Raw genomic sequence first — 23,931 nt, 5'->3', positions numbered from 1 at the left:
ATGTTATACTATGGAGCTTAGAAAAATAGAGGGCTATGGATAACCTGAGGTAATTTCTAAGTACCTGTTTGGTGCAGCATTGTGGACCGAAGGGCCTGTATTGTGCTGTAGGTTTTCTATGTTTCTAAGTCCAGAACTCAAAGGTAAACCAATACATGATTCCTACATTTCCCTAGAGGTTAATACCATCACTATTCTTACTGTACTCAGAAGGTTAGCTTATTCATCTAGTTCCTGTAGTTTTTGAGCAGTTATAATGTGCAATCTGTCCTCTAGCACAAATTCAGCAATTTCCTTTATTCCTTTATTATGATGTAGGAACAGGCGGTGGGGGGGGGGGGGTAGATGCATATAAATTTACTTTCTATTTTTTGAATTCATTTAAATATATTTAAATGTTAAATATTAAATATTTCAAAGACACTGTGTTCAGTAAAGCCATCCTGATCAGATTGGATTTAACATTGTGCACTCAGAGATTTAAAACAGCAGAAAGATTTAGGTAGAGCATTTCATATTTAAGAAATTAGTAAACTGAAAGCCAATGTACGTCAGCAAAGTCAGGAAGTGGTAGATGAGCTCAAGTGTACAAGGACAAAGAGTCAGCAAGACAACAGAATGAATGGACACCATAAATACTCAGTTGGTCAGGCAGCATTGAGGAAAGGGAAACAAAATTAGTACTTACTCCCAGACTAATACAGCACAAAAAAGGTCCTTTGGCAACTTGTCCATGCTAACCAAAGTGCCTTACTGAGCTAGTCCCATTTGTCTGATACTGTTACCTCTCCCCCACTTCGTCTGGCAGGTCATTATACCCAAAACCTTCTGTATGGGAAAATTTGCCCTTCCAACCTCCCTCCTTTCACCTATACCCTCTAGTTTTAGACTTCCCTCTAGAACATATATGTCAAACTCAAGGCCCGCGGGCCAAATCCGGCCCACGGTGGAATTATCTTTGGCCCGCGAGATAATATCTAATTACTATTAAAGCTGGCCCCAGTAATCGAAGCGCCTATGGCGTATGATATGGCTAATGCTGAGTTTATTCAGGTACCAGGTTTTCAGGGTTTTTAGTGTTTATTCGGCAGTCTTGCTCGGCAGTCTTCTTCATAAGAAACTGAATTTGTAAAGTGAAACACTTTGTAGTTATAGCAGAGACTGAGACACATGAGAGCAGGCTGAAAAAACGGAGGCAACGAAAGCTGCGTTCGCACGCGTCCGACTGATCCGGCCCGCATGAAGCTGCATTTTGCTCAATCCGGCCCGTGACCTAAAATGAGTTTGACACCCCTGCTCTAGAACAATACTGTGACACCCACCTACTACACACTCATCATTTTATACACAGTAGCAAATCAGCTTAGAAGGGAATTGGGGTAGGTAATATAATGGAATTGAAACATCTGTGGTGATAAGAAATAAAAGAATGAGCATTCCACATAGCTCCTCTAGACATCATTCAAATAGACAATAATCAATCTTGTATGTAAACTATATATTCCTACCTTTTATATCAAAGATATAGGGGCAGAATCAGGCCATTTGGCCCATCAATTCAATTATGGCTGATGTATTATCCTGAACAAGAAGGCACACCAGCGCCTCCACTTCCTAAGAAGATTGAGGCAAACAAGGCTCCCGTCTTAACTGCGTTTTACAGGAGCACCATTGAGAGCGTCCTAAGTTGCATCTCTATCTGGTATGGGAGTAGTCGAGCACCGGACCAGAAGTCCCTACAAAGGACTGTGCAAACAGCTGAGGGGATCATAGCGGTCTCCCTACCACCTATCGGGGAGATTTATCAGGAGCACTGCATACACAGGGCCCTTAGTATTATTAAGGATGCCACTCATCCTCTTTAACTTTCTACCATCAGGCAGGAGACTACTACGCATTAAAACAAGAATGGTCAGAAGGAGAAACAGCTTCTTCTTCCAGGCCATTAGGCTTCCCGCTGCATTGTATTCAAAGTGTCATTGATTAATCTGTTCCATACCATACAATATTTAATATTAATGCACTTTAGTTTGTTATTTATATGATATTCATTGGTTGATTGTATCCTTACCTTCACAAGTTATCATGTGTTATATGCGTTATGTGTATTACTGTGCTTTACATCCTGATTCGGAGAAACACTGTCTCATTTCTAAATATATTATATGGTTACTGTATATACATTATATACATGTATGTGGTTAAATGACAATAAACTTGACCCGACTCAACCCCATTCTCCAGAACCTTTGACACCCTTACTAATCAAGAACCAATCAACCTCCACTTTGTAACTGTAATTGATTTACTTATTTATTTATACTTTTTTATCTATATTATGTATTGCATTGAACTGCTGCTGCTAAGTTAACAAGTTTTATGACATAGGTGATAATCAATCTGATTCTGATTCTTCTGTACCTACTTCTACAAATCTACCCTTAGAATTTGCTCATATGGTGAGGTTTCAATGTTTCTTACAATGAAACAAGAGCAAATATCACAGTGAATGAAGAATTATCCATACTTGATTGTTACACTTTCCCAATCCCACACCACTTCCAAAAACATCCTTGTGAAAATTGGATAGCAAAGGATAGAGAAATCATAATCCCATTATTCTAATAAAACTCCTGTTTGATTTGCAGGCATTAACAACCTTCCTAAATGCTTGTATACAGGGGCCGGGATATTCAATTGTTTACAGTGATCCTGACTTAAGGTATTTTTGAAGTTGTTTGCTATCAACTCAATGCAAAGGTTAAATTTTGAAATGACTACTCTCTTATTGTTTTTAGAAGACAGCTCCTAAACAATTAGCCACACTAGAGATAGGAATTGAACAGGTCATTTTAGCTGGTCCATCTTATCTACTTTGACGTGACTCACTTATTTTCCAAAGTACCAAGTTATTTACAACTCCTCCTAGGCATTCATTATGCATATGAATCAGACTGTAATAATCAGAGGGCAAGCATACATCACTTCCAGGGGTTAAACCTAAAAGCCAACTACATTGTTTTGTAGGATGGGGCTCAAATCTCAGACCTTAGTTGTTATTCACCACCCTCTTTAGATGGCAAGATTCCTTTCAATGATGAAAGTATGGAATCATCATCAAAAAACCCATTGTCTTAACTCATCCAAATTCATATGCACTGAATACATCTGGCTCATCCGTAATTTTACTGAAAATTATCGGGTTTTCAGCTACGAAGGGCCTAGGCTCTGGAATTTCATCCCAAAGTTCAGGTATGATGAGGAGAAACTTAAGAAAGATAATGGTTAACGATTTCAGAGAATAGGGGCGAAAACTGCAAGCATTGAGGACAAGGAGCATAAAAGACAAGGCAGGAAAGTTATCAATGAGAAACCTAAAGCAAAGCATAAAGTGTAAGTAGACAACTGTTTACAAAACAAAACCTCTGAGCAGAGTGGAATAAGAAGTGTACCACAGTTATTTCTAATATAACACTTAGTTTTTCACTATTTTCACTAGATCCATAAAAGAGGCCCTTTTTCCTAACTAACTTAAAATACCCAGGCAAATATTTGAAAATATGCTGAGGACTGACCAAAATAATTGCCTTTATTTCAGGGCCTTTAGCTTTCCCTACTCTATGTACACGCCTATTACATTTTTGCAACATAACATCACAAAAACTGATCTATTACATCAGTTTTTCATTTTCTTAAGACTTTAACTTTGCGTGAATTCAAAGTATTTCAACTCTTCCCTGGTGACAGAACAACAACAGGCAAATCAATGATTATGAAAAGCAAAAACAGGAGTCAAGACAAAGATCAGATCAGCCACAACCCTATTGAATGATAAAACAAGTTCATGAAGCCACACCGCCTACTCCTGTTCCTCGATGATCTCATAAAGACATTCACTGTTGGTACTTGGCAATACATCACAAATACTACAATCTCATTTCACAAACTCAAACAGCAAGTCTAGAAAATTTGAAAAAAGACTAATGCAACAACATGTAGGTCAAGCTTGTAGGCAAATAGCTTAATATCAATGGAATCCTTAAATTACTTAGCGTTTGAGTATCTAGACTTCAAAGAATAAGCTATTCCCTAATATCTAGTCAGAATGTATCTAGTATTCAAGGCACTTAAAAGATTAACAGAACATAGTCCCATAATAAGAATAAAGAAATAAAACATAAAATTTTGAATCAAACTGTATCCATACACATAGCACTTATTAAACATTTATTTGTGGTCTTCAGTATTATACATGTCATTGCATTGGTTTGATTTTGACAACCCAATATCAGAAATGCACTGGAGACTTTAAAAAAAACCTGAAAATTTAAAATAACAACAAAAATTATTGGAAAAACAAAGCATCTGGAAATCTCAAGTTAGTGTTTCAGGTCCAAACTCCTTATCAGAAATGTATTACCTTAATTAGTTAAATTAATGTATTGGCATTTAGTAGTGAAGGCACTTAGTAGTTTTAGCACTTAAAATTTGAAATAAAAAAATAAAGAAAAACACTGCAAAGATCAGTAAGGAGCGAAAGTCAAAAAATAAAATCTGGTCAAATTCTTTATTCTACTCCATACAATATTTAAATACTGCACAAAAATACTCAGTTTTGGAAGTGTTCTTAAAAAATGCATCTTTGAAACTACAATATTGACAATGTTTTTAAAATTAAGTGTAGTATACATGAAAAGGCTTCATCATTCCTCTATGCAATCTAATCCCCACTTATTCAATTTGGGGAATCCCCTCTTCCATCACTCTAATATTTCTGTTACAGTTTGGCTTTCCCCACACAACTTCCACTAAAAGCAATGAGCTATGGATGTATCGATTTTCTGCACGCCAACAGGTTTACAGGGTAGTAAATAAATAGAGACTGTGACCTTCACATATTTTTCTTTAAACAGAAATTTCATATTCAAATTGCTCCATCTGTGAAAATATTATTATGTACTTTACTAAATAACTGTAAAGTGACATGAATCTTTCAGAAATATTATTTTATGATAGCTATGAAATGTGTTATTTGAGAAATATATTTTCATAACTTAAAGTAGTGATAAAGCTCAAGATTTACCATTATACCCTTCCAGAACAGAATCAACAATGGGTCTTGCTGTGAGATTGTACACATCTACTTGCTTGCTCTCTGGACCGAAGACTGTATCAAAAGTGAATGTTTTTGGTGGCTCGTTGGCAGCATCTGTCTTATAGACTGTGATTGTTCCTCGTATCTCATCCACATTCACCACTTGTCTATGTCCCATAGTCCTTTCTTTTTCATTCATTGGCCGGCAGCGTACCACAACCTTCACATTATCACTGGCTTCAATGCGGTCAGTCCTCTCTAATTTATTACTCTGGAAAATAAACAAAAATGATCAATGAAGTTGAATTTATTTTCTTTCTCATAAAATAAAGTGGCCAGTTAATCCTTGAACAAAATATTCTTTTACATCATTCTTCAAATTTCTATCCAGTTTAAAAGGCATTAATTGCCAATTTTGTCTAAATACTTTGTCAACTTCATTCTGCATACATCCCTGTTGTCTCTATCCCTCCCCCTCTTCCTCTCTGCACTGAAAACCAACTCACCTTCTCCCTTTTCCAGTTGTGATGAAGGATCTTTGAACCAAAATATTGAGTCTGTTCCTCTCCCCAGTGGTGCCACCTGACCCAAGTGCTTCCAGCATTTTCAGTTAAGGTTGCTACAGGTTTTTTTCGCTCCAACACAGTCAATGTAGTTAGGTAAAGCAGCCCTATCAATCATTCCTTATATTCTAATACAGAAATACCGGCAAATTATTCATCTAGAATATTCCACAAATGAATCCAATGTCTGCTTCAACTGAACCGACAGCAGATATAGCAAAAAAAATTGATATTTCTCTTCACTACCCCAGAAATAAGGAAAAACTTGTATTTTTAGTAAATGTTATTACACAAAGGTTTATTACATGTTAGGTGGCAATAACACTGCATTCCCAATATTCATTCTAATTTCTCTTGAGTATTGCTAGTTCCTCCATTTTATTTGCCCATAATGATTGACGGATGGTTTATATCTCCATCTCTTGTTGTGCTGCTTTTTACCTGATCTGCAGCCTTGGTATCTCCGTCTCAGCTTGTCTGGAATATCAAGCTTCTGCTGGGCAAACAAAACCTGCTTCCTGGCTGCTGGCAGCTGTTCCCTCATATATACAATTTTGGTTCCACTATTGTAGTCAAAGCACTCGATGGAATAAATTATCCCGAGAGCCAGAAGGATGGTGAAAATGTTCTTAAACAGATTAATGTCCATTATTATTTTGCAGTATTGCTAGCCAGTACAAAAACGAAAGAAACATGCTAAATAACATTAAGACAAACAAACAGAGCTACTGTAATGTGTTGCTGCCTCGCACAGTGGACACACAACAGACTCGGGTCCTCTGGACTAGCAACCATCATAAATTTCATTTGCACCATTTCCAGTTTGACAATCTCTTTCCTATAACGCATATATGTCAAACTCAAGGCCCGCGGGCCAAATCCGGCCCGCAGTGGAATTATCTTTGGCCCGCGAGATAATATCTAATTACTATTAAAGCTGGCCCCAGTAATCGAAGCGCCTATGGCGTATGATATGGCTAATGCTGAGTTTATTCAGGTACCAGGTTTTCAGGGTTTTTAGTGTTTATTCGGCAGTCTTGCTCGGCAGTCTTCTTCATAAGAAACTGAATTTGTAAAGTGAAACACTTTGTAGTTATAGCAGAGACTGAGACACATGAGAGCAGGCTGAAAAAACGGAGGCAACGAAAGCTGCGTTCGCACGCGTCCGACTGATCCGGCCCGCATGAAGCTGCATTTTGCTCAATCCGGCCCGTGACCTAAAATGAGTTTGACACCCCTGGATGACCAATACTACAGAATCCTCCAAGTGCAGTCTCACCAACAACTTATCTAACAGCAACGTAACATCTCCACTCCTAAACTCAAAAGTCCTGAGTGATAAGGCCAATGTGCTGAATACCTTCTTCACCACTCTGTCTACTTGTGTGGAGGTTTTCAGCAATCGGTGAACTAAAGCCCCCAGGTTCCTCTGTTCCACAACATCATCTATGCCCTACATTCTCTATACTAGTCCTACCCTGGTTTGAATATGCAAAATGCATCACCTCACTTAATTACCGTAGATTCCGGATTATAAGCCGCTACTTTTTTCCCACGCTTTGAACAGCTTTGAACACTGCGGCCTTTACTACGGTGCGGCTAATGCATGGTTTTTTTTCATGCCGCCAAAAACATTTTGCCTCGTAACAGTAGACCAATAAAATTGATGAGTAGTTCACAGAGGTCCAATGAAATTGTACGATAAATCAAGCGTACTTTCACAATTAAATTATTGTAAATCAGTCATTTGTACTCACCCTCATCAACATGGAAAACACTCGAAGAAAAGCATTGTGCTGCCTTTATGGCAGTTATTTAGTTTATAATATTTTCGCTTAGTAATTCATTTGTTAGTATTTTCTAGTTAACGTTAGAAGTGTTTTAAGTATATTTGTTTTCTGTACTACATCCCGGGATGCTATGACGTCACATCCGGTTTCGCCGCGTCTTGTGGGGAAAATACCGGTTTGCGATAAACGGAAAGGTGGGGGCGAGCGCATTAGACCCGCGCGAGAACGCTGCTTTTAAGTTAAAGGCGATCAATAACTTTTCCTGGTAGGCTGCAGTATATATTTTTTTACCAGTCGTTAGGAGATATTGGAATGTTGTTCGTGCACTGTTCAGTAAAAAAGTATATGCAACGTAATTTGTGTGTTACCGATACGTATGTATATTTAAAAGTAGCCGTGTTACAGGCATGGTTCGAAAAGAAGCATTTGCAATATGTATTTGTTTATGTTACCATATGGATTTAATTAAAAGTTAAAAAATCCTCACGTGTAATATCTTTCTGTGTAAATATCTCATATTACAACGTGGGACACCTGCAGCTTAAAATCCAGTGCGGCTTGTACAAGTACAAAATTTATTTTCTTTCTAAAATTAGAGCCTGCGGCTTTTAATCAGGTGCGCTCTGTAGTACGGAATCTACGGTAAGTTGAACTTTACTTATTTGCAAACCTTCTCCATTTAAATAATGATAATCTGCTTTTTGATTCCTCTTACCAAAGTGCATAACTTTGCACTTTCCCACATTAAACAAGTTTGCAAAATTTTCATCCATGAGAACATCAGAAATAGGAGCAGGAGTAGGTCATCTGCCCTGTCGAGCCTGCTCTACCATTCAATAAGATCATGGCTGATCTGGCCATGGACTCATCTCCACCTACCTGCCTTTATCCCATAACCATTAATTCCCCTACTATGCAAAAATGTATCCAACCTTGCCTTAAATATAGTTATTCTTAATATATAATCTACCGTAGATTCCGGACTACAGAGCGCACCTGATTAAAAGCCGCTGGCTCTAATTTTAGAAATAAAATCATTTTTTTAATTATACAGGCCGCATCGGATTTTAGGCCGCACCGAATTTCCGGCGGAACGGATTTTCGGCGCACTGGATTTCCGGCGGACCGGATTTTCGGCGCACTGGATTTCCGGCGGACCGGATTTTCGGCGCACCGGATTTTCGGCCGCTTGTAATATGAGATATTTACACAGAAAGATATTACACGTGTTGGGCTTCAAATTCTGCCCTGTGTTCGTTTTGGAAGAGAGACAACCAACACCGGATTACAGTGCAGCGTGGCTTTATTGCAGAATGCGTTTTGCCTTCCCCTTACATTCTGCTCTTATTTATACTCCTTTTTCCCCCAAACCAAACCCTCGCTACACATATTTGGTAAGGCTAAACTTTGTTATACCTACCGGTATTTGGTAACATCGGACACTTGTGTCCTTATTGGCCCGATACCATTCACACACGAGTTTTACTGTTTTTTTGTTTACTGAATCGCTAGCAGTTTCGGTGCAGCGGAATCCTCAGTTTCGCTCCCTCCCTCCCTTGTACTGCTGTCTAATATCACGTGAGCCATTCCTGACCTGAAGCGGCAGTCCCAAATTAAATCTCCACCGTCTCACCATCGATTCATGTATGCCAAGATTACGCGCAGCAGCTCGATTTCCTTGTTCAACCGCCAGATTGATTGCCTTTAACTTAAAAGCTGCATCATATGCTTTTCTTCAAGTGTTTTCCATGTTGATGAGGGTGAGTACAAATGGCTGATTTACAATAATTTGTGAAGTGCGCTTGATTTATCGTACAATTTCATTGGACCTCTGTGAACTACTCATCAATTTTATTGGTCTACTGTTACGAGGCAAAATGTTTTGGCGGCATGGGAAAAAACTTTCTATTAGCCGCACCTTATTATAAGCCGCTATGTTCAATGCTGTTCAAAGCATAGGAAAAAAGTAGCGGCTTATAATCCGACATCTACGGTATATTGTTTGCAGAATTAAAATGTTTTGTAATAGTATGCTCTCCTACCTATCACAGCCTCTCACTTCCCACCTTCCCACTATTGCCAATGTCATCTTCACCTGCTTCCCCCTCTGCACCTAAAACTTTTCTAGTTCCACTGAAAGCTCATTGACCAGAAACATACAGTATTTTTCACTCCATAGATGCTGCCTGACTTGCTAAGTCAGCAACATTTTCTGCTTTTAATTTAAGTAAATAGAGTAATTTTTGTGTCTACATTGTAATTAAACTTGATAAAAGTAAGTAAATTTAAGATCTTATCCTTTACAATTTCGAGGCTAGTTTTGACTTCTATTCTCAGATACAAATGCTCTGTGTTTTACAAAGCATACCAAAAGGTGCAAATGCTAGATTCCTGGGCTCTTCTCCAAGTTTTATGAGAACCAGCTGAGGCAACTTAAAAAGAAATACGATACTTATTTTAAAATTAATTAATGAAGCTTGTGCATGCTATTTTAATCTGGAAGTAATGACTCATTCTATAAGATTAGAAATTTGTACCAGGGAGATGAACTAAATAAAACTTGTTTAAAGAACTGTTGAAATACATTAACAAGCTAGATTTTGGTGCAAGGAGGATTGAGTACAATGTATAAAATAGAAAGAGCCAGATACATGTCATGAATTTAAATGTAGTTAATAGACATGAATACAGAGGATAGAGGAGGAAGGAAACTTAAGATATTATAGTAGGAATACAATTTTTAACCCCAGATTAAGTATAACAGCAAGTGGTGCTACTCTGTTACTTTCTTCTTAAGTTCTTTGCAACTTAACATGCTATGTATACTGAAGTAGATCACTCAAAGGAGTAGAGCCCCTTTTAAGCTGCAAATGGAATCAAATGTTTCATAAAACTGTACTGACAGGCACTCAAAAATGAATTCATTATGATAGTGTGACTCTGGAACATTTCTCTGGGGAAACTCCTTTCTATGGCAATGGTAGCCATATTAGTGCAGCGACTGTCACTTCCAATTCAGTAAACTAGAAAAATGATAATATATAAAGAAAAATGGAAAATCTACCACTATCTACTTGTATTAGGAATCAAGCCACTTGTAAGCCTGATCTGAGTAATGATGCATTGCCTTACCCAAACTATTAGATTTAGTGTAGGATTTGATGGTGCACAGCAATACTAAACATAAAATCACCTCTAAAGGTGATTTTAAAATACTTTACAATTTACAACTCATGAATCGTCAATGTGTAAAAGAAATTCTCTCTCGTGTTTATGCAAAACGATGAACCAAAAGATGATAACTACACCCAGACCCCACTTAACACTGCGAATACATTCCTCGGAGTTGGAGCACTATGTAAATCAGCGGTTCGTGGAGTCATTATAACATTACATAAATGAAAATGTTTGCCTGATTAAAAAAATCAAACCGGATATATATATTATTTTATGTATACACTTGTGTATATTACTTGTGGCATAACAAACACACAAACAGGCCTAACCTGTACATCAGTGGAGCACCAACACATCACGGCAGTAGCAGAGGGAAGTGGGTGGTGGTTACATTTTAGAGGAGGGACAAGGCTGTGGGTCCTCCTCTAACTTTGGCTTTTTCTTCAAGTAGGCATCAAGATTTGACTGCCTTTTCTTAAGTTTCCTCTCATGAAGCAGTTCTTGGTAGCAGGAAATCATGTCCAAAACACCTCTCTTTGCCTCATTGTTTCGCTCCCAGCCAGCATTCATGATTTGTGTGATCATGATGATGCTAGTGCTGAGGAATTTTGTGGTGAGGTTTCTTGCTGGAAGCTGGCTGGTGGCGTAATGGCATCAACGCTGGACTTCAGAGTGAAGGCTCCCGAGTTCGAATCCAGCCGGCTCCCTTGCACACTTAACATCCGTGCTGGGTTGAGCGCCAAGCTAGCAACTCGACCTCATCAAAACAAGGAAGTCTGCTAAAAAAATGCTGTCATGATGGCATCCTGATGACTCCATTCGGAGTTAAGGGCTTTCTTCTTCTTCTTTCTTGCTGGTGTTTCTTCTTCTCCATCTGTGTCCTCAGATTCACCCAGGATGCATTGTACTGCCAATTCTCGCAGCTCTTCAGTATTAAGACTCTCACCATGAGAATGCAGTAACTCTTCAGCATCATCATCATTAACATCCTCTAATCCTACCTCACTGGCCAGTTCAATTTTTTTCTGAATGATTGGTTCTGCCTGAATTCCTAGGATGTCATTGCATGCTTCTGGCCATAGCTGCTTCTACATTCCGTTCATGCAGTCTGAAGCTAGTTCAACTCAGGCTGCTCTGACATTGACTACAGCTTTCATGGCATTGTAGTTTTTACAGAATTGCCTCATAGACTTCTTTTCGACAACACTTAAAGAGAAACAACTATTCGAGAAAATAAGACTTGGGACTTCCTGTTGGTCGCTGATGGAGTAGCAGCTTTTTATAATGGCTCCTATTTTACTTTACTGTTCCCAACCTGTTTTGAAATCTTACTTTTAAACTGATAGTTTTACTATGAGTACAAGGGGCGCCAAAGGTACTAAAAAAGATCCTCCTGCATCTTTGGAATCTATTATGGAGCTGCTTCGAAAACACAGAAAAGAATCTTCAGCTGAAATTAAACAAATAGATGCAAAATTGGATTCTATTCAAAAAACCTTAACTGAACATGATAAACAAATAGAAGAGAATGAAGTAACTCTGACGACTTTGGATGCAAAAATTGATGACCTGCAAAAACTTTGTAAAAAAACAATCAAACTCTAATGAAAAATTAAGACAGAAGATTATTGATTTAGAAAACAAAAGCAGAAGAAATAACCTATGAATTCTAGGCCTTGAAGAGTTAACAGAAGGTGATCAGCCTACAGAATCCTTTGCAAGCTTTTTGACACAATTATTTCCTAAAACTTTACCATCTTTACCTATGATCAATCAAGCTCATAGATCGCCTATGCACAGAGCAGCTCCAGGTGCAAGACCCAGATCAGTAATAATCTGTTTTCATGAATCTCAAACAAAGGAACTTTTAATTCGTGAATCCCATCGAAGAGGAATGATTGATTATAATGGCCAGAAGATTAGAATCGTCGAGGATTTTTCACCCAAAGTCATGAATGAGCGTGCTAAGTTCAAAAAGGTTATGTCGGAACTTTTTAACAAAGTTTTCAAGCCTTCTATTCGTTATCCTGCTCGGCTCAGAATTATACTGAGGGATGGCTCTAAGAAATGGTTCTGTTCGACCGAAGAAGCCCAGGAATTCTTAGAATGAGAAGGTTAACTGTTCAGTACCTTTCTACATGAATAATTCCTTCTTTTACTTTGGATAAACCTTTGTAGCTAACTCTCTTTTCGAACCTTTTAATGCTTTACTTAGAGAATAAGATTTTAACAATACTTTATGTGTTCATATGTTTTGAATTTCGATAGGCTTTTTATTATTTTATATTATTCTTATTTTTCTTGAGTTTTTTATCAATAAGGCTTAGTATGGGTATTTTTCATTTTATCATTTTGAAACCGTAATAATTAATCTATATGTGTTCTCGTTACGAGGGTTAAGTTTGACTCCATCTGTTGTTTTATCTAGGTTGGAATGTAGCCAAACTTGAAATCAATTTGGAGCTAAGGGGATGTTGTCATTAGGTGTAGCTGTCGGCTGTCTATTGATTGACCTTCTGACTTTGGGAGGAGGAAGGGTGGATGGATTTTTTCTGGAAGCTGTCTTGGACTCTCAGCCAAATCTGTTGCTTGGTTACCCTATCTCTCAAGGTTCATTGTTTAGTTTTAATATACATTCCAGTGGTTATTACTTCAACCTTTCTTTTAAATAGTATTAAAAATGGATCAAACTATTAACTTAGTCTTAACGTGAAAGGGTTAAATCACCCTGTGAAACAGAATAAGATTTTTGCTTATATTAAAAACTTAAGGTCCCAATTTTTTTTTTACAAGAAACTCACATACGTAAATTTATGCTTTTTTAGTCAATGGAGAGGACGACATTTTCATTCCTCTTTTTAGGCTGAGTCTCGGGGAGTTTCAATCTTTATAGATAACAGTTCCCTTTGTCCAACATAGTGTCTGATACTAATGGGTGTTTTGTTAATAGTGTCAGGAAAATTAGATAATAAATTAATGGTATTTGCTAATCTGTATGCCCTGAATATAGATGATCTATATAGATGATATAGATGCTGATGATGTTCTACAAGTCTGTGGTGGCCAGTGCTATCATGTTTGCTGTTGTGTGCTGGGGCAGCAGGCTGAGGGTAACAGACACCAACAGAATCAACAAACTCATTCGTAAGGCCAGTGATGTTGTGGGGGTGGAACTGGACTCTCTGACGGTGGTGTCTGAAAAGAGGATGCTGTCCAAGTTGCGTGCCATCTTGGACAATGACTCCCATTCACTCCATAATGTACTGGTTAGGCACAGGAGTACATTCAGCCAGAGACTCATTCCACAGAGATTAACACTGAGCGTCATAGGAAGTCATTCCTGCCTGTGGCCATCAAACTTTACAACTCCTCCCTCGGACACCCTTATTATTATTTAATTATTTATGGTTTTATATTGCTATATTTCTACACTATTCTTGGTTGGTGCGACTGTAACGAAACCCAATTTCCCTCGGGATCAATAAAGTATGTCTGTCTGTCTGTCTGATCCAGGATTCTTTGAGGGTTTTTTTGATTTTTGCCAGATTTGAGTCTTTACTCATTGGTGATGGGAGGAGATTTTAATTACTGATTAGATCCAGTTTTAGATCGGTCATCTTCCAATCCAGCGACACTCAATAAATCAGCTTTGTTTATTCAATCTTTCCTAATATGTGGTATTGTTGATGCCTGGCGTTTCTTACATCCAGTAGACAGGGAGTATTTGTTTTTCTCTCATGTACATCATACATATTCCAGGATTGATTTTTTTTTATTGATAGTCAAATGATTCCATTAGTTCAATCTTGTGAATATAAAGAGATTGCTGTCTCAGATCATGCTCCTGTGTTTTTGTCTTTAAATCTCCCTGGTCTCCCTCAAATAAACAGATTTCGACTTTTTAAAAAAATCCTTATCAGATAGCAAAGTTAGATTAAGTTTCTGGAGAGACAAATTATTCTTTTTTTGAAGAGAATAGCTGGAAGAAACTTCAAGCCTTATTATATGGCATGCCTTAAGGCCTATATTAGGACAAATAAATTTCTTATACTGCAAGTGTTACAAAAAAAGCTAATAAAGAGAGAATTGATTTAGCTAATCAGTTGAAACAATTAGATCAAAAATATGCCTTGTCTCCAGATCCTGTTTTATATAAAAGGCGTGTTGAAATTAAAACTAAATACGAACTTCTTTTAACATATCCAATTGAAACTCAACTCCTAAAAGATAAAAGTCAATTTTATATTCATGGAGACAAAACAGCTAAATTATTGGCTAACCAATTAAAAACCTTTATAGCTAAATGGCAAATTAAAGAAATTTGTAAAGCTAATGGTGATAGGACAACTGACCATTTAGAAATAAATGATACCTTTAGAGAATTTTATTCTAAACTTTATAGTTCTGACTCTCCTAAAGGTAGTACTGTAATGAATAATTTTTTAGACCAATTAAACATTCCTACACTTCCTATTGATAACTGAAACAGTTGGATCAACCTGTTTCTTATGAGGAAACTGCTGAGGCTGTACATTCATCGCACTTGGGGAAGGCTCCGGGTCCTGATAGATTTTCTGGAGACTTTTATAAGGCTTTTCCCTCACCACTTATACCTCATTATGTTCAGTCTTTTTGGTTCCTTTAAGTTGGGTAAGTTTATGAAGCTTTTATTTTGCTTATCCTTAAAAAGAAAAAGAACCCAACTGAATGTTCTTCATATAGACCAATTTCCTTATTTAATGTTGATACTAAAATCTTAAACAAAATTCTGGCTCGTAGGATTGAAAATATTTTACCATCTATCATTTCTGATGATCAGACTGGATTTAAAAATCGATATTCCCACTTTAATATTCGTCATTAAATGTCATCTATTCTCCTTCTATGGAAATATCAGAATGTGTGATATCCTTAGACAGCAAGAAGGCTTTCAATCAGGTTGAATGGAATTATTTATTTAAAACCTTAGAAAAATTTAATTTTGGGCCCGATTTCATTCGACTGATTACTTTATTTATCTCCCTCTGCTCAGGTTCTTACTAATTTTCAGAATTCCAAACCATTTAAACTTCAGCGTGGAACCAAACAAGGCTGACTTTGAGCACTTTGCTCTTTGATCTGGCCTTAGAACCCTTAGCCATTGCTTTCTGAGAATCTAGTGATATCACAGGTATTTTAAGAGGAGGTACTACCCACAAAGTTTCACTCTATGCTGAAGACCTATTGCTTTGTATTTCTAATATCGAGACTTCATTATCTCATGCGCTTTCTTTACTCTCCTTTTTCAGCCAGTTTTCAGGATATAAACTGAATTTACATAAGAGTGAACATTTTCCTTTGAATAATTTGGTATCAATTAATACCAACCTTCCTTTTAAAATTGTAAGAAATCAATTTACTATCTGGGTGTAACAATTACTAAGAATTAAATACACCTATTTAAAGAAAACTTTCTTACTCTACTGAATTATGTAAAAAGGGCACTATCGAACTGGTCGCCCCTCTCATTATTGTAGACAGGCCGAATTAATTCTATTAAAATGAATATCTAACCTAAATTTATATACCTTTTTCAGGCCTTACCTGTTTTTATTCCTAACTACTTTTTTGATTCTCTTGATTCTAACTTCTTATATATGGAAAAACAAACATTCTCAACTAAATAAAGTTCATCTTCAAAAAGCTAAAAAGAATGGAGGTTTATCTTTACCAAATTCTAGGTTTGATTACTGGGCAATCAATATACGAAATCTTACATTTTGGTCATACTATATTAACCGTGAGGACTGCCCACTATGGGTTTCTTTCGAAGCTGATTCTGTTAATAAATTTTCTATCATTTCTCTTCTTGGATCCTCACTTCCTTTATCTTTAAGTAAACTAACTGGTAGTTAAACATACTTTGAGGATCTGGGTATAATTTAGAAAACACTTTGGTTTATTGAGATTTTCTCTTTCAAGTCCCATTTTTTCTAATTTTTTTTTTAAACCTTCTCTGACTGATCCAGCTTTTAAAGAATGGGATAGATTGGGTATTAATGCTTCCAGGATCTGTTTGTTGGAGGAAGTCTCTTTTTGTTCGAGCAATTGTCAGCTAAATATAGCTTACCAAAAACCCACTTTTTTCTCTAATTTGTAGACTTTCTGCGATCTCAATTATATATATTTCCTTAAAGTCCCGATAAGAACTTACTAGACGTAATTTCTAATTTGAAACCTTTTCATAATGGCTCAATATCCATTATTTATGGCATGTTGCTGGGAATGAGAAATGCCCCTTCAGGCAAAATTAAAAATCTTTGGGAACAAGACTTACAAACTTCAATTTCTGAGGAAACTTGGAATGGAATTTTTAAATTGGTTAACACTTCATCATTATGTGCCTGCCACTCCCTCCTACAATTTAAAGTGGTCCATAGGGCCCACATGACCAAGGATAAGCTATCTCGTTTTTATTTGGATATCTCTCTATATCCCTATTGTGATAGATGTAACAATGGATAAGCTTCACTAATCCATATGCTTTGGACATGCCCGAGTCTTGAAAAATACTGTAAGTATTCAAAACTTTCTCAGTATTTTTCAAAGTAAATTTTAAGCCTAACCCTTTGACTGTCTTATTCAGTATTGTTGGAGGAAAAGATATTATTTTGGAAACATCTAATTTGCACATTTTGGCTTCTATTTCTCTTATAGTTAGGAGGGTGCTTTTGCGTAAATGGAAGGACGTCGTTCTGCCTACTCACGCTCAATGGTTACGTGATGTTATCTCATGCTTAAATTTAGAGAAGATCCATTGTTCAATTTTTGAATCTAGTCAAGACTTTCAAACATTGAGGACCATTTTTGAACTATTTTCAAAACCTTTGATTTGCTCTTAAAGTACAGATGTTGGCTAACAACATATTTCACTATATAAGGGGTTTTTTCCTTTTTTCTTTCTTTACCAAACAGCTTCGATCTTGGTAGTGGGCTTAGATTCTTTATTTTTGTATAATAAAATTATCACATTTCAATATTACGATTTAATTTAATTTACATGAATACAGGATAATGAGATTGCAAGTGTGATTCAAATGTAATGTATTTGGTATTATTTTATCCTTTTTTGACATAATATATATCTTCTTGTACTTTGTATTCTATGTAGAAATTAATAAAAATATTGAAAGAGAGAAAATAGACTTGATTTCCTTCATTTATTTGGGGCTTTATGCCACTTAATCAAAATCAGAATCAGGTTTATTATCATCGGCATGTGACGTGAAATTTGTTAACTTAGCAGCAGCAGTTCAATGCAATACATGATTTAGCAGAGAAAAAAAAGTAAATAAAAATAATAATAAACAAGTAAATCAATTATGTACATTGAACAGATTAAAAAATGTGCAAAAACAGAAATACTGTATATTAAAAAAAAGTGAGGTAGTTTCCAAAGATTCAACATCCATTTAGGAATCGGATGGCAGAGGGGAAGAAGCTGATCTTAAATCACTGAGTGTGTGCCTTCAGGCTTCTGTGCCTCCAACCTGATGGTAACAGTGAGAAAAGGGCATGCTCTGGGTTCTGGAGGTCCTTAATAATGGACAGTGCCTTTCTGAGACACTGCACCCTAAAGATGTCCTGGGTACTTTGTAGGATAGTAACTGGGTTACATCAGCGCCGGACTCTGGAGCGAAGGTTCCCGAGTTCGAATCCAGTCGGGCCGCTCCCGGATACACATTCCATCCGTGCCGGGTTGAGTGTTGAGTAAAAAAAAGAACACTGTGCTGTGAGAAGGACGTGGGGGACCACTCACAGAATCTTTCCACCAAGACAAACACTTGAAAAAATAAGTAGTCACCCAGGCTCTGGCAGAGTATGGCACACACAAAAAAAAATTGGGACAGGAGATTGCAGTCAAACAGTTTCTAACATGAGGTGCATGCATTTATTTGTGTGGCTTTTGGACACTACACCGTGCTTAGACCAAACAGTTTTGAAATAGTGTCAGTTACATGTGTTTTATGTTCAAAAATCACTGATTTTCATCACTCATAGTTGGCGAGAAATAAACAGCAATTCAATTCAGAGCTGTTTTGCTCACTGCGGTTTCAAGCCTTCAGGCTTGGAAATGCCAGAACTGTCCGGGAGTGAAAATAAAATTATTTCACTACTTGAACAAGTATAGGACTACAAATAATTTGAAGGTATCAACAATCATCTTCAATGTTACAATAAAAATGATCCAATTGTTGTAATGATTACACAAAGGCAGCCTATTATCTGTGCTGACTGTGATCATTTAGTCAATCAAAAACATGGCAGCATACACTGGATAAATTCCTCTGTTGGTAACTATTAAGAACCACTGGTCCTGATGTATCCCAATTAAGCAACACCCACTGTATATTAGAGATGAGGTTAGAGAGGCAGTGTTAAAATCATGTAGTTTTGGAAATGCATCTTGAGTCACATCTATGTTCTCTATTATGTGCAAGCTACCAGAGGAAAATAAAGATATAGGATATTCTTGCTAAGTAAATAGATAGATTCAATATTTCTGTTTACTTAGTGATATTTTAGGTTTGTATCTTGTTTCTGTTAAGGCACAGGAAGTCAGCAAGAGTACGGGGAGAGAAAAGGGAATGCTAAATATGTTTAAAAAATCAAGTTTAATATCACTGGCATATGTTGTGAAATTTGTTGTAATTTAGCAGCAGTACAATGCAATACATAATAATGAAAACTTAAATTAAGAATATAATAAGTTAAATGAGTAATGCAAAAAGAGGGGAGAAAAGTAGCAAGGTAGTGTTCATGGGTTCAATGTCCATTCAGAAATCTAATGCCAGAGGGTAAGAAGTTGTTCCTGAATCATTGAGCATGTGCCTTCAGGCTCATGCACCTCTTCCCTGACGGTAGCAATGAGAAGAGGGCATGTCGTGGGTGATAAGGGCCCTTGATGATGAATGTTAAAACTGTTTATGTTGAATAATTACCAAAACTAATGTTTGAAAAGCACTCCAATTACAAAATATGGTACAAAAGACTAGACAGTCTCAGTGCATAGACCAAAGCAAAAAAATAAACATAAGGATCTTAATCACAAACCTGCAAGAAATACATAACTAGGAATAATAAGGTATACAGTGATCATAAGAGGCATGAAATTAGGAACTTATTATTTGAAGAGTATAGAAGAACATTTAAATGGAGTTGAATAACATTTCAGTTTACTGGACTAAATCACAGATTTATTGCAATGAAGTCAAAAATTAATATTTATGATTAGATTGATTAATGGAAAGCCAAATGGAAATTGATATCTTTCATCTAGGATGTTTTGTGCTCCCATGCCTGTATAAAGGAAGCCATCCTTTCTAAATTTCCACATAATTATCATATACCATTTTCAACAATATACAATAGAAATACAAGAATATGGTATTTCATATTGACCAATTAATCTTCTAACTGGTACAGCCTTGGACTGTGGGAGGAAACTGGAGCACCCAGAAGAAACCATCTGCATACAGGAAGGAATGTACAAACTTGCTTACCGAGGATGTCAGAATTGAACTCTGAAGTCTGACACCCCCAAGCTGTAACAGTATTGTGCTAATTGGTGCACTCATGATTGTTTAATATGCATATTATTACATACATTTTTTACCCATATCACCCCAATCTTAAAATATTTATTGCATTGTTGCAAATGAAGCACTCATACTAATTTCATCCAGAAAATCTTCCATTTATACAGCACTTTTGGGAGGCACCACAACTTTATTAAAGGAAACCCAAGAGAAACTGCAGTTGCTGGAATTCTGGAACAACACACACAAAATGCCAAAGCAGCTCAGCAGGTCAGGTAGCATTGATGGAAGGAAATGAACAAGAAGACTCAGCATTTAAAGTGCCAACCCCGCATGCTTCCAAAAGCACTTCAAAACAGGGGCCGGGTCATTTTTCTATGTTGTTTGATGAATGACTATCCTTAGGCCAAAACACAAGCAATAACATCCTTGTTAAAAGAGCTAAAGAGCACAGTTACAGGCTCTTTGGCGCACACATCAATATTGAATATTAAATACTCATCCATACTAATCCCATTTACCAGATCTTGATCCACAACCTTCTATGCTTTGGCTCAATATTTCTTAAACATTCTAGAAATACCCATGTCTATCATCCACTCAGTAAGATTTTCTAGGGTGAGAATTCTTCCTGAATTCCCCTCCCAAGCTTATGCATTTTAGCACAGACCCACATCCTTTGCTTAAGATACCTCCATTACGAGGACCCACTGAGCAAATCCATTTGTTTGCTTTGCTTTTTTTTGCTCTAGTCTGTATTTGCAGCATCTGGAGTCAACACCTCAATGAATCTCTTCTACACCTCCTCCCGTGTAATCTCATCCTTTCTGTAGCATGGAGACCAGCACAGTAAATAGTGCTCAAGCTACAGCCTAAACAATATTTTAATCAGTCCTTCAATGTTTAAAATGCTGTGCATAACCTCCCTGTTTTTATGTTTATTCCTTAGTTAACCAAGTACAGGCACCTCCCCCCACCCATTCCAGGGAGCTGGTGGTGGTGGGCAGGCGTCGTGCCTGTAAAAAACGGACCATATTGCGAGTTAACATAACAAGAAGCGTTTTCATCAAGCACGAGTATTTTGTATTTATTTACTTTCTTCTCATTCCACATAAATTCTAAGAGCAAATTTTATCCCATATCTCAAATTTTTGGGTAATGATATGTGAATTTTATAACAACAAATTTTCATTACCCAAACAGCCTTAACACCAGGATTGACTGTTTCCCATATCCTTTTTCACCATTTTTCTATCTGTGCCACTTCCTTCAGGGACCACTGGATGTACAGCAAGGACTTCTATACTCCTTAGAGCCCTACTATTCACTGCGTAAATTTGCTCCTTGTTGGTCATCCAAAAGTACATCACCCCACACTTAATTAAGATTAAATTCCATTTGACATTGCTTTGCTCTCTTCTTCTCCAAACCATCTCTCTGGATTTTTTTTCTCATACAGGCAGCCAGGTTTAGCCTCTCAAAGACAGGTCCTTGCAGATGACACTAAAATAGGCAGCATCATTGACAGTGAGGATGGAATCCCCTCGGGATCAATAAAGTATGTCTGTCTGTCTGAATGGATATTGGGATTTACAGAGGAATCTTTATCATCTGGGTAATAGGACAAGGAAAGTGGCAAATGGAGTTTGATTAAGTGCAAGGTGTTGAATGTTATTAGGGTAGGGCACTGAGAAAAGATGTAGAACACTTAAGATGACGAGTACATTGTTCCCTGAACATGACAGTGCAGGTAGACAAGGAAGTGAGGGAAGCTTTTAGTATGTTGACATTCATCTGTAAGGGAATTGAGTATAGAAATTGGGATGGTATGTTCAAGTGAGGCTTCATTTGGAATACTGTGTTCAGTTCTGGTCACTCTACTGTAGGAAAGTTGTCAATAAGCTGGAAAGAGTGCAGAGAAAATCTATGAGGATGTTGCTGGGAGTTGAGGAACTGAGTTAAGCAGGTTGTGACATTTTTCATTGGAGCATAGGAGAATGAGGTGTGATCTTACAAAGATATGCAAAATCACAAGGGGGTACATACAGGGTAAATTCCCAATTTGTTTTTCTAAGATGGAGGAATCAACAACTAAAGGCATAGGTTTAAAGTGAGATGTGAGAATTTTAATAGGAATCTGAGGGCCAAGCATTTCACCTAGATGGTGGTCAAGAATATGGAATGAGCAGCCCAAGTTAACTCGGGCAGATACATTCACAACATTTAAAAGTTACTTAGAAAGGTACCCAGATAAGAAGGGCTTAGAGGGATATGGACCAAACATGTGCAAATTAGACCAGCTTAGATGGGTATCTTGGGTCAACATGGACGAGTTGGGTCTATAACTCAATGACAATATGAACAGTTTTTGCACAGGACTGCCAGCCTAACTTTATATAACAATCTCAGGAATTAACTTGAACAAACGACCTGAGAAAAGGGCAAAAAATAAATCTCAAACGCAGCTCAAACTTAATTCTCTTAAAAATGGTTTCATCCATAATATGCATTAATAATTGCCAGACACTGAACATACAAACCTTCATTGTTTCAAAATAAATGAGCTCTCCCTCTCTCCTAGTGTAACGAGGCGGATTCACCTCATGCAGCAGGATCCAGTTCACTCAGAAAAACATCATCAGCATTCAAGCTGATCCAAATATTGTTTACAGCACAATCGTGTTTACCAATGATCCTCCTGATTCATGACCCCATTCTCTCAATCCAGCACTGTTCCTAACAGCCCTCAATTCTCAAGGCAATATTGAGTAGTAGCGGTTTCTAAATTAATATGAATGAAAAACGCCCAGCCCCAAAGCACAACGATGGTTTATTTGAGCGTTAGACGATGCCGAAAAGATGGTCCCCCGATGATTTCCTCCATGGGAATATTCGGGGAACCATGAGCAGGGTACATGTGCCTGTATGAAGGTCTGTGTGTGAGTGCGGTAAGAGTCTGTAGATGGAGGCGGTTATGGAGGGATAAAGAAAATACAGCAGGATGCATTCACTACGTCTGGAGACCTGGAGCTCTGTGCCTAATTACCGCCACGGAACCAGTCCAGGTAGATCCGGTGCTGATAACACGCAGGAGCTTTGTTGTCCTGATCGCCTACATCGGGCCTACCTCGCGTCAACGCCGCAACCACGGGCGCTCGACCGACTAAAAACCGGCTGTAAAGGCCCGAACCGTCGCCCGCCCACCCGGCCGGCCGCTGCCTCGCAGCTCCATTACCTGCAACCTCATTAGCGCAGCTTCACTCACCGGCATGTTGGGAGCCGCGGCTTCGGGAGCACTCGAGCAGGAAGCGCCCCTTTCTCCCCTTTCCCTTCCCTGACCCGATCACGATTCCCACCCCGCTCGACAACGGCGGCGGCGGCAGGAGCTCGAACCGAACCGACAACAACTCCACCCCAACCCGCGCACGCTCCCTGCCACTCTGCGGACCGGCCGACCAGGGCGGCTCTGACGGGCAGTCCTACTCTCCAATCAGCAGCCGCTGAGTCACGGAACTGGGCGGGGCTTGCCACCGTTTAAGCAATCCGAATAGGGGGGATTTGGGCGCGTCTGGTTGCCTTGGACACGGCTAAGTAATAGAAACGAGAGATCTGGAGAAATAACAGTGAAACAGAAGACGTCAAAAGTGAATTGGCGAAAATAATTATTAAAGTAGATCGTTCCTTTAATATTATAAAGACAAATTAAAAGAGAATCACTTTACCTTACA

The 23,931-nt window shown here is 37.8% G+C and overlaps 1 protein-coding gene across 2 annotated transcripts in view; it reads right to left on the bottom strand.

The window, feature by feature from the left end:
- The window catches only part of kif3a (kinesin family member 3A), a 64,213-nt gene extending 40,567 nt beyond the window's left edge, over positions 1-23,646 (bottom strand). The window contains exons 1-2 of one of the 2 annotated variants that reach the window (XM_073067337.1): positions 23,469-23,646; positions 5,084-5,366 (exon numbers count right to left, since the gene is read on the bottom strand). In XM_073067337.1, coding sequence (XP_072923438.1) covers positions 5,084-5,366; positions 23,469-23,474 — 289 coding nt within the window. In that variant the 5' untranslated portion in view covers positions 23,475-23,646. The remainder of the gene's footprint in view (positions 1-5,083; positions 5,367-23,468) is intronic. The other variant, XM_073067336.1, reaches the window with a different exon arrangement.
- Between the last annotated feature and the right edge of the window lie 285 nt (positions 23,647-23,931).

This window comes from Hemitrygon akajei, chromosome 15, assembly GCF_048418815.1.
Source record: "Hemitrygon akajei chromosome 15, sHemAka1.3, whole genome shotgun sequence".
Lineage (NCBI taxonomy): Eukaryota > Metazoa > Chordata > Chondrichthyes > Myliobatiformes > Dasyatidae > Hemitrygon > Hemitrygon akajei.
This window is presented reverse-complemented; position numbering and strand designations above follow the sequence as displayed.